The following is a 12342-nucleotide window of genomic DNA, read 5'->3' as shown; positions in this document are numbered from 1 at the left end:
GCAACTATCGATTATCGCTTAATCTGTCAATTATTTTTAAGTTAATTTTTTTCAATTAATCATTTGGTCTATGAAATATCAGAAAACAGTGAAAGATGTCCCTCAGTTTCCCAGAGTCTAAGGTGACATCTTTAAAATTGCTTGTTTCGTCCGACACAACAATCCAACACCAAAAGATATTTCATAGAAATTCCTTTGATTATCAAAATAGTTGCAGATGAATTGACTAATCGTTGTAGCTCTAAAGTGGAAGTGTTGAGTTTAACTGACAGTACCTTGACAGCAATAAAAAAAAATCTGTTAGAGAGGAGAAAGTGAGAACAGTAGAGTGGTGAGTATGACGATTAGCTTGTATTTGCTTGTTCTGGGAACATTATTTAAATACCGGTGTTACATGATGTTACATATAAATGTGCTTTTCTGAGAATTCACCCATTAAATTATGTCATGCAATAAATTGTGGGTTCATTAAAGTTTGATAGGAACCTCAAAAACAATAAATCAGAAAAAAAATAAATGAATACACATGTTACATCTGTGAGCATATCAATAGGTACGCAAACACACATGCACACGCACCAGCAATGCTGCACATGGCTACACTGAGTAGTCACTTTATCTCACTTTAAATAATATAGCTGTTAGCAAAAGCAGGACTCCATGTTAACAACAATAACAATCACTCCTCCAACTAAGTTTCTCTATTTCCCTCCTTTGCACTGAGTGCTGATAAAGATGACAAATGTGGCTCGGCAGCGCTCGGCTTGCTCTGCTCTCATTACAGTCTCATTTCCATGACTTATTCATGGCAGCAGAAGGAGAGGGGAAGCGCTGAGAGCAAACGGAGCGTCGGAGCACCGCACTTCTGTTCCGCTACGTTCCTCGGTAAAGCCGGCTAAACGGCAGTTAAATGCCAGCACTCCCAACTGAGATTCACATCTGTGGTGGCACAAAAAGCTTTCAGTTCTCTCTGGTCCGCAAGGTCAGAGTAAGGACAGAGGGAGATACACAGAGAACGACGAGGGGCGGACGGGAAAGATGGAATGGCAGAGTGGGAGATGAAAAAAGGTTTTAAATCTTGCAGAGGAGCAGCCCTGCCAAGATGAGAGGTCACCCTTGGACTGTAGTAAAGTGTGTGTTTTGCATGAATGACTGTGTGCAGGTTCGCAATTAGCGTTGTGCAACACACAGCTGAAAACACATTTGTTATTTTGGTTAAAATGAAACATCATATACTCACATATTTCAGAATAATACAGTTTCACTATCACAACTAAAGCAACTGCAATGAAATAGCTCCATTATTCAGAGAGTGGAGGGCCTCTTGGGTGTTCTGACAAAACTGTTACATTTGAAGAAACAGATTCTATATGCACTAAAAAAGAAGCATGGCTCTCATAGATATATCTCATAGATATATCTCTGCTGTCTATCTCTGCTGAGGCAAGCATAAACTGGCTCTAAACACAACAACAGTAATCCTGCAACAAAAGCTGAATATAGGGCTGCAACTAATGAGTATTTTTATTACTGATTAATCTGGTGATTATTTTCCTGATGAATTGATTACTCATTTTGCCTAAAAAAAGGCAGAAAATAGAGAAAAATATCTATGAGAGTTTTCCAGAGCCCAAGGTGACATCCTCGAATAGCTTCTTTTATCTGATCAACAGTCAAAAATCCAAAGATATTTAATGTACTATCATAAAAGACAAGGAAAAGCAGCAGATGCTCTCATTTTAGAAGCTGCTGCCAGTGAATGTTTGGCATTTCTGCTTGAAAAGTGACTCAAACAAGTCATTATCAAAATAGTTGCTGATTAATTTTCTGATGATTGACTGATTGACTCAATGTTTCAGCCCTAAACGTAACGGTTGATCTGTAATTATTAGGTTAATATATTTGTAATAATGCAATTTCATGCATCATCTAAATAATATAATAAAATAAAAAACCACAGAGCTTTAATAGGCCTAGTTACCTGCTTTTGAGTATTAGTTTTAATGCAAAAAGACCTGTCAGTCAAACTGAGTAGAAGAGGGGGTTCTGATGTAGCCTCGTTCCACACCACCCACATCCCTGATTGTTCAGTCATTCTAACTGGTCTGGTGTGGTGGCCATTAACACAGCTTGGTGGCTACATCCATGAATAATGGCAACAAGTATGAGTCACTATCCCTGACTTTAAGATTAAATGACATGCTAGATGTCTGGTCCTGGCCAAAATGTCCACACAACACAGAGAAGTCCTTATTTTGACATCACAAAAGCACACATCATAAGAACACACTGAGTCAGGCTCACCTCCTGGTGTCATCTTCCAGTCCTCTCGTCCGTTGCGTGCGGATCCAGTGCTCCAGCTGCTGCATGGAGTTGGTCCTGGACAGGCCCCTCTCTGGCTCCTGGACTGGAGTCGGGGCCTGTCCCGGACCCCTGGCCAGGCTGCTGTCCGCCTCTGCTGGGCTGCAGTCCCCTGTCTGTTCCCCTGCCACGGACCCCGAGCCGTTGACCTGTGTGGGCTTCTGCAGGGTGAGGTTGGCCTGGCCCTGGCGTGACGCAGACACGGCGGCTGCGATGGCGGCAGCCTGAGCCGGCTGCAGCTTGATACTGCTGATTTTAGTCAGAGACCTCTCTGAGCTGGGGTCTCTTTGGAAGCCATATTTATCCCCCTCACGAAGTGTAGCATACTTCTCTGCATCTCTCAGGGTAGCGTACTTATCCCCTTCTCTGAGCGTACTGTATTTCCTCACCTCCTTCAGAGTGCCGTATTTGTCTACAACTTGCATGGTACCATATTTACTTTCTGTCTCCCTTAACGACAGTTGTCTCTTCACTTCTTTTTGAGGGATGTATTTCTGTCCTTCTTTCTGGAGCGTGTGCCGGTCTCCCACTTTCTGCAGTGCATATTTTTCTCCATCCTTCGTGAGTAAGTACTTCTCTCCATCTTTATTAGGAGCGTATTTCTCCTCCGTCGGCGTCACTGTGTACTTTTCGTCTACTTTCTGAACAGCATACTTCTCCAGATCCCTGTGAATGGCGTACACCTCTCCGTCTTTCTGCAGGGAGTATTTGTCTCCGTCCTTTCGTAGCAGGTACTTCTCTCCGTCCTTGTGGAGGAGATACTTCTCTCCGTCCTTCTGAAGCATGTAGCTCACCCCGTCTTTCTTCAGGGAGTACCTCTCCCCATCTCTCTGTAAGGTGTAGTACTCCCGCTCCCTCTGGTCGTTGTGTTTCTCTACATCTTTCTGCCGTTTGTCGTCGGCCCTGGATAGGGAGTGTTGCCGCACAGGCTCACGGTTACGTTCATTGTTCTGGATCTCGGGCCGGGTTAGGACTCTGTGGTTCAATAAGTTGTTCAACTCCTGAGGCGCCCGCTGGTCTACTTTCAACTTGTCCAATCTGGGGAGACAGGAAGAGTAGGATGTCAAAGGAAAGATAGGAATGTGATAAAGAATTTAAAAGAAAAATTCTAAAAGATTTCAAAGATAAATATAGCGTCAGAAGTCCTGTGTTAGAAGTTCTTGATCTCTGTCAGAAACCTGACAAGTGCAGGACAGGAGGGAGTCTGGGCACCCTGGGTATTGCTACATTTACAACAGTGAAGAATTATGGCCCTTTCCTTAGGAATAATATCATATTCAGAGCCAAGACTTTAAATTTGGTTGTGAATATTTCACTCATGCATATGTAGAATATACTGTCTATGGGACATTGTTGTGAAGGGTGCAGAAAAGGTTGTTCTTCTAACTTTTTCGAACACTGAATTGCTGAGATCTGGGAATGTGGCAACATCGCTACAACAAAGAAAAAAGCCAACAGTTTATCCCGAAGATCTAAACCACTTTATTTGGAGGTCAAACTGTTTCTTGTTTTTTCCTCACTATCGCCTTACTAGAGTAAATGAAGTCAAAACTAAGACAATTAAATAAAAGTGACTGACACCATGACAGGTGCAACATATATAAATACATAAATCAAACAGTCTGATACTGAATTTATGCCTGATGCAAGGGTTTAACAGGAGTGGCAGTTTCTTCACCTCCCTTAACATTGTCTACTCTCAACAATCTCTATCAGCATCAGAAGCTTGCAGGAGAAAACACAAGCAGCCAATCATAGTTTCTGAGGAGGCGTACATCAGCTACTGCATAGCCTGCAACGTAGCTTTAGAGGCTACTCTCTTAGCCACAACAGGTGTGTTAAGGTAACCCCTCAACAGAGAAGCTTTAGTGGGCAGGTAGAGTAAGACTGCACCCCTCAAACCCCCTGATGCTCTGAGTTCTCTTCATGAATACTGAAGAAACATGGCACTTTAAGAGGCATTTAAGAGGATTCTAGAGATATCATGAATCCACTCCTAGGATATTAGAGCAGGCTAATCTGGATAATAATGTGTAGTTCCACCATAACAGCTGTGTGTGTCATATTTCAAAACCATCACAGCTATGACACCAACCTTCTGACTGGTTCGCTGTGGACAAGGGCAGCGTCTGTCATCACTTTCATCCAGCACTCCATCTCTTTGGCTGTGTCGGTGCAGAAATAATACGTCCGCATGTTGGGGTGTGTGGCCTGGCAGTGAAGGGAGAGGGAGGACAGGTATGGACAGTGAGAGAGAGAGAGAGATAAAGAGGAGGAGGAAGAGACAGAGGAGGAGATGAAACAGTTTTTTGGTTGGTGACCTTGAGATACAAGCAGGGAGTCTTTACATCATCCCTGCTGGCAGAGGAATGTGTTTGTGTACTGTTAGATTGAATGTGTGTGTGTGTGTGTGTGTGGGTATTTGGCTGCTCCCTGCCCGCCTCTCCATGTGTGTTTCAGCTCAAGTGTGAAAACACAAAAGTGTGAAACTCTTCAAGGTTCCTCTGAGAGTCTTGGCAAAAGTAAAGCTGCATAAATAAGAATGATACTGAGGTGCACAACTGACAACTTCTTGTGTGTACTGTATGTGTTTAATTATGTTGTGTATGTGTACTGATGAAGCTCTTAACAGCTGTTCCAATCATCAAGTCCATACTCACTTTTTATGATGTAAACTAAATCTCCAAAAGTCAAGTAAATTGCCATCTTAAAGGAATAGTTCAGCATTTTGAGAAATACGCTTATTCATTTTCTTTCTGAGAGTCAGATGAGTAGATATTAGATATTACTCTCCTGTCTGTGTGTTACAGTAAGTACAGAGCTGAGGCTAAGACATGGTTAGCTTAACTTAGCATAAAGCCTGGAATCAGGGGGAAAGAACAAGCCTGGCTCTCTTCAAAGTAAAAAGAACAAAACATCTGTTAACACCTCTAAAGCTCACTGATTAACAGCATCTATTTCTTTTCTTTAACTCCTACATAAATAGAAAGGTAAAAACAACTATATGTGGTTTTGAGGTGACTTACATGATGGAACTATATTTATGCGGCAGTGATACTAAAGGTGCCAGGTGGAGACCAACACCAAAACCTATTTTCACAGACTGTATCTGACAATGTGCACTAAAGCTGAAGATGCTGCACAGATGAGTGGATAGATTCACTGTTGTTTGTCAAGAAATAGTTCCAGCACATAACCACAAACTTTTCTTATTTCCACTCAGCCTGTGCTGAAGATGTCATCAGCATGTCATCAGCTGGTAGCATGTTATCAGCTGATCAGTCATCAGATGACGTGCTGATGATGTTCAGCTGCTGGAGGCTTAGTCAGCCACAAGCGTGGACAACATCCTTACTTATCTTTGTTTGCAAAGATTAGCCAAGAAAAGAAGGTGTAGGTGTTGATGTGGCTCATTTCCACATCACACTTGTGTAAGTTGCATACTGGACCATGATTGGCTCCACACTAGTTGTGATGTCACCCGTGTAGGTACACATGTTAGAGACAGAGAAACCTTCATCCCTCAGCAGATGAATGTGAAAACTGCACATACATCATTCTGCACAGAGAAGAGAACAACATCCAACTGAAGGAACAAGAAGACAAACATGTTTTTGAGTGGAGAGGGACCTCAAACAGGTAGGCACGAAATTTATATCAATCTGAATATCTCATTCTAAACCCCCTCCCGCTCTGTAATATAGATTCCTAAAAACGAGTTCAATAAGAGGTCAATGCATGAGAAAAGTGCTCCATCGGCTGCCTGCAGGGATGGGATGCTTGTGGAAATGGAAGCAGCCCTTTAAAGCAGCTGCTTTTTCTGCCAGTCAAGATAAAAGATTGTGGAGTGCTTAAGTAAATCTCTCTTATCTTGAGCCTCCTTCGAAACAAAAATCAATACAAATTAAGAGTTAAGTAAGCTTCAACATCGTCATCACCACTAATTTAAACTTAAAGAAGCTACTGAAAACAGACAAAAACTTGTGTTTACCTTGAAGGCGTATTTCCTGCTGATGTGGTCATCCACTGACAACATGGAGATGTGAAAGCTGGGTAGCAGGATACTTCCCAGGATGCTGTCCTCTTTATCATCTGCAACAAAGAATAATGAATCAGGAGTCTAACATATTAGAGTTGGTCATTATCATCTATGTGCACCTGTACACACTTACTCTTTCTGATAGAGTGTGGATATGGCTCAAGTCATGTAGAATGGGATCAATAAGGCTTTCTCAGTATCTAATTGGGCTGTAGTTTAGATAAGGAGTTAGGACTGGTAACTGGTATACTTTGGTTCACTTTGGAGTTTATTATTGAGGGGATGAACTTACCACAGTCAAGTCACATGTCAAATAGAATGTGGGGTTGCCTGATACGCAGATGAGGTTGATAAAGAAAATTTTAGGCTGATATTTGTCTGTTGTACTTAAGTTCAGTCAGAGACACTTAAATCAATTATTTACCATTTGTAGCAAATGGTTCCTAGTGGTGGAAGTATTCAGATCTTTTACTTAAGTTAAAGTACCAATACAGCAATGTAAAAATACTCCTTTACAAGTAAAAGTCCTGCATGAAAAATCCTACTTAAGTAAAAGTACATACAGTACATATTGTACAGCAATAAGGGTCAACAGATAAATCTGAGGGGTCGTGAGATGATTAATGGGAGAGAAAAGAAGAAAAAACAAAGTTCTGATACACAAATCTGTTTTCAGTTTTTGGAATTTTTCTCGAATCTTGAACATTTATTGAAATGAAAGCATGTGAGAAGTTTAGAGGGAAAAATCACTATTTGGTGGAGCTGTTAACAACTCATAGACATGTGAAATGTGACCCTGACTACACACTGCTTTTTGTAAGACGTCAAAAGCCAAAAAGGTTGGAAACCACTGGTTTCATCTTTAACAATGAGTTGTATTTTAAAAGCTTGTTATATTATCCATTGTGTCAAATCTTCATCTGAAAAGTAACTAAAGCTGTCAAATAAATGTAGTGGAGTAGAAAGTACAATATTTCCCTCTGAAATGTAGAAAGTAGCATCACATGGAAATACTCGAGTAAAGTACAAGTACCTCACAACTGTACTTAAGTACAGTATTTGGATAAATGTACCACTGATGGTTTCACAGTAAGATTTGGTGGAAAAGACTGCTGTCTGAGGCAGCTCTAAAGAATCTCATCAGCAGGGAGGATTTTGCAGGAACATACAGAACAGTGTTTGATAGATGTGAACAAACATTAACGTAAAGGTCAGCAAGATAACGATACGGAAGCTTCAATGACATAAGCAGGAGGCTGGGGTTGTGGAGGGAGTTCACTGTTAGCATCAGACAATCAATTGGGTTATTGTGAGAGTTTATAAAACACTTGAATGTGACTGGATGTTACTAGTCAGCTGGTAACTGAACAGGTGATGCATCAATAAGCTGACGATGAACCAATTAGTCGATACATTTTGCGTCATTCCTCTGCTGATTTTCAACAACACCTACATGTGATGACACTCTTTCTTTTAGCACCCACTGTTCTGCCTGCACGATACTAACACTTTGCAGAACTCTCATGGACTACTACTGCTATGAAAAGTTAATTGAATAAGAATATGTAATGTTGTTTTGGCAGTGAAACACATGTAACAAATACACTGCCAGAAAGTTTGAAGAGCCCTCTTTCAAAACAAAAGAGTAAAAATATAATTGCATATTTGTCTGTGGGGAAGATCTGGATAGATTCTCCAGACTTGTCTTGATGATCTGGAACATGTTGCCATGTCTCGTCTTCAAATATGAGAACATGATGGTTTAGCTTTATCTGGTGGATGGTGTGATGAATGACTAACAGATGATGATGGAACAAAACCTACTGGAGCTTATCAGACAACGGCAGACAGGCAGAGAGAGAGAGAGAGAGAGAGAGAGAGAGATTATTGGACACCCCTACGAGCTCTGTTCACTTTCTATGTGAACTACCATCTAGTTTCCCTCCCTGTGTGTGGTGCGTAGTGTGGAACACACACACACACACACACAGACACACACACAGCTGAGGACGGGCTCTCCACAGGCTGCAGCACACAGAAAACACAGCTTTCTGTTCTTTTCTTTTTCACGTTTCAGAAGCTAAACAGCTGCAAAGCATAAAAGACGTGAGACACCGCCATGAATGCATTACAGACTCCTCTTACCAAATAAATATTTATTGATGCTGCATCAAAAAAAAAAAAGCCTTGTACCAACAATCTGAGCCGATTCATGTCGGGATGGTAATGACTGTGTTGCCTCTCTTTGCCCTGTATAGCACAATGCTGCTTTGATGGGGGCTTACAGGCTAAAAAAACTAAAGGCAGAAACACATCTGCAGCACCAACTGCAGTAAAAACCTACAGAGCCTCCAGCCAGCGCTGCTGTTTGCTTTACCCGAGCCTGCACCGTGAGCCCCGCAGCTCCTCCGGACCCAGCCCTGCTGCTGAATTATTGAGATCCAGAACACACACACAGCGAAAACCAGCGAGAAAGAGAGTGAACGAGTCAGCTGGCATGCAGAGAGATGCTATATACACTGCAGCCTGAGTGGGTGCTTTCTTGACAGAATGCCTTTTAGTAGGATTGACATTTCAAGGTCCTGCGGTAGGTACTCTGAGGTCTGAAGCTGCAGATCTGTCCTGCAAACTTACAGAAATATGCACAAATATAACTGTAACACTTAATACTAATATTATGATAAAAGTTTGATTAAAGGATACTTCTGTTTTTGTACTTTTGGGAATCTACAGAGGCTCAAAATCTAAAAGATATTTTTATCTTGTGTGCATAAGGCACCAACTTGTACAACTGCATTACTGGCTCATTAAAGAGTAGCTCAAATCCAGGGATAGAAGTAACTAATTACACTCACTCTCATCACTGTAGGTGTCCTAACTCTGAGGCTGCAGGGTTGGATTCAGTTGAGCAAGTGAGGAAGTGCTAGAGGAAACTCATTCTGTGGTTGGGATGGACATAAATTATTCGTGCTGTCAGTGTCACATAATGGTATTGGAGTCTGTTTTTCCCACTGAGAAGGCTGTGCAGAGTGGCTCAATTGTTTCTTTTTATTTTGTTGTGGCTTTCATTAGTTTTCATTAGCAGTGACTGTACGAGCTGATAGGCTGTAAGGCATCTGGCTTGGCATTAACACACATACTCTCGGATCAATGACTCCATACAAATACATGATTGACGGAGAGCCAATGCTTCACTGTGTGTGTCCAGTTTAATTTGGAGCTTAGCATTGTAATTACATTAAAAATGCAGATAGTGTGAAATAGCACAGTGTGTGTACATCAATGTTTCTCAGGGAACGTTTTCATCTGTTGTTCAGTTCATTTGGTCCCAACCAAGAGAAAAAAATGATAAATTGTTCTCTTTTTAATTCTGATCCGGTTCATTTGCACACTATTGTTTTACAAACTAACCAGCAGTTGTAAATTTGATGTTAATCAGATTGACCGGTAACTCTTGGACATAACGATCCCATAGTAATCCACCTGCAATACTGCTGTACAAGACCCCTATTTTTTACCCTGTCTCTACCTGTTTTCATTATTCATAACATGCAGCTGATTCTGAATCTAATAATATTCATAATCAGTTATTTCTTCATGAGCTTTTGGTGACAGCAGAGAAAATGAATTTACATGTAATAAGCATTAAAGTGCTGCATGACCTGCTGCCAGTTACCACAGTTCCATTTCCCCACGTGGGTCCATGTAGCTCTGATGATGCAGGATGACGTCACCAGAACTGTCCATGACCTGTCATGTTGTCTTGGTTTGTTTGTAAAAAAGTCAGTGTGAACATGAATCAGAGCAGAACAACAATGTATCATTTGTTTCTCTTGGTCTGGAACATGTTAACTGAACTACAGGTGTGACGGCATCATTAAACCCAAGCTGTCAGAGCATCAGACAGCAGTGGATGTGAATACGCATTTTGATGCAGAGCTCCACTCTGCATGCAATATAATGTCTGCTTCATAGCGCAACGTTTCTGTGTTTTGACTGGGTTTTATGTAGCTACTGTACAGGACCAATGACAGATCTGCACTCCTGTTATTATCCAGTCGGAATTCAATTCATGGAGCAAAATTTCTCGCTTGTTTATTTCTGTTTGTGAAAGCGAGGCAGTGCAGCGGGGGCCTCAAGCTTATAGATAAAATAATGACAGGGTGCACATTTACAGAAAATTGGAAAAGTTCTAAATTCAACTGAACGTCTATTAAATATATCTGAGGATGCTTTAGAGAAAAATCCTTGACTTTATTTGCACTTTATTTGTATCATAAAGCTGTTCTTTGATCCATATCCTGTTATACTTTAAGCATTTAAAGAAAAGGACCATGTTGTTCTTCAGCATCCACACCCGTTTTCAGAAATTAAAGTAAATTTTATCACTTTTTAAAGCTATTACATGTTTTAATTCAGTGAAATGTCTTTAATGTAACAGTACTTACTGGTACTCTTCAGCTTATGCGGGATTAATGCTGCTCTGCTTATCAAGTTGTACTTCCACAGATTCGGATCATGTAGATAACCTGCTTCAAGTGTTTACATGACAGCTGCAATCATCAGTGTATCACCTTTGGTAATAATGGAATTATTATAGTGCGTGTCTATATCTATATATTTGCAATGGGAGGAATGCTTATTATCCCGGCTCATACAAAAAAAAAATATCTCTAAACGCCACAACCACCATCATACCTGAGCAACAGAAGGTAGTTAGAATAAAGTGAGAGGGCAAGCAGGAGAAAAATGGAAAAAGAAGAGGTTATTATTGAAAAGCCGGGCACGTCATTGTCCTTCCCGAGGACGCCTCCTCTCCCTCTCTCTCTCTCTCTCTGTCTCTCTCGTCTCTCTCGTCTCTGGCTGGCTAAGCCAATAAACATCCAATTCTCCCCTGGGTTTGTCATGAAAGCGGCTGCTGATTGCGCTCTGGGAGCGGCTAATTTGTCAATTTATGGAGATGGAAAAATCTGTCTCAAGGGTTTAGGAGACACGGAGGAGGAACAGATGAGCCTTTGTGAACGTAAAGTTCTAAATTAGCAGTGCTGCAACGTGGGCGTCGCAACTGTGGGTGAAAGCAAGGACAACTACTTTTAACTGGCGAGGACACTTGACCTCTTGAACCTTGATTTTCATGTTACTCTGCTCTTGATTCGTTTTAAAGAGAGAAAAAAACATTTTCTCTCATACATGCCAATTGCTTTTTATACTGATTTATTGAAGGTACTGTATTAAATGTTCAATCCAAAAATGCTGTGTCATAAAGGGTTGGCTCACTCTGTCCCAAAAAAGTTTTTGTAAAAAGTGTGTTAAAAGTTTTTAATGGAACTGGTGGAGGCAGAAATCTCAGAAACAGAAATTTCAAACTCAAAGCACGGCCTGATACCTGTAGAGGTGATAGAACTGACACAGTATTGTTTATATTTTTCATCATTTGTGCACGCCAGCTAGGGCTGAATGTTGGGGATTTTCCACCAATTTTCGTTCCTGTTTTGTAGGACAAATACCTGTGAGAATCTGAGATTTTTACTGTGTGTCTGTTTGTTCATGTGCTGAAGACAAGGGGCTTCATCCAAACCCCATTAACACTAACACACAGCTGTCTAAAGCTCAGCCAACCGTGAAATGCTGTTAATATGTAAATGTAACTGTCAGCTTTTCAGCTGCAGCTTTTTTAAAATTACTTTTCATGCTAAAATGGCAAAATATTGTTCAGAATAAGTGTGAAGAAACAGTGGTTTAACATGATTTAATCAGACATGCAGGATGAAGGCTCCATCCCCAAATCAGAGTACAGAGCAGCATTCAACAAGTGGACACTGAATGAAAATGATTGTCTTAACTTTGGTTTTTTCCACCATTTTTGTGGGAAGTAATTGTTTTGGTGGGAAATCCTTCAATGCTAGAGTCAAGCTGATGTATATGGCACTCTTGAATACTTT

At 40.9% G+C, this 12342-nt stretch overlaps 1 protein-coding gene across 8 annotated transcripts in view; it reads right to left on the bottom strand.

The window, feature by feature from the left end:
- LOC121890395 (pleckstrin homology domain-containing family A member 5-like) overlaps window positions 1–12342 on the bottom strand; it is a 261999-nt gene that overhangs the window by 46870 nt on the left and 202787 nt on the right. For all 8 annotated transcript variants that reach the window (XM_042402602.1, XM_042402591.1, XM_042402598.1 and 5 more), the window contains 3 exons: window positions 6353–6453; window positions 4457–4572; window positions 2305–3399 (listed from right to left, as the gene is read on the bottom strand). In XM_042402602.1, coding sequence (XP_042258536.1) covers window positions 2305–3399; window positions 4457–4572; window positions 6353–6453 — 1312 coding nt within the window. The remainder of the gene's footprint in view (window positions 1–2304; window positions 3400–4456; window positions 4573–6352; window positions 6454–12342) is intronic.

The sequence above is a fragment of the Thunnus maccoyii genome, chromosome 23, assembly GCF_910596095.1.
Source record: "Thunnus maccoyii chromosome 23, fThuMac1.1, whole genome shotgun sequence".
NCBI lineage: Eukaryota > Metazoa > Chordata > Actinopteri > Scombriformes > Scombridae > Thunnus > Thunnus maccoyii.
This window is presented reverse-complemented; position numbering and strand designations above follow the sequence as displayed.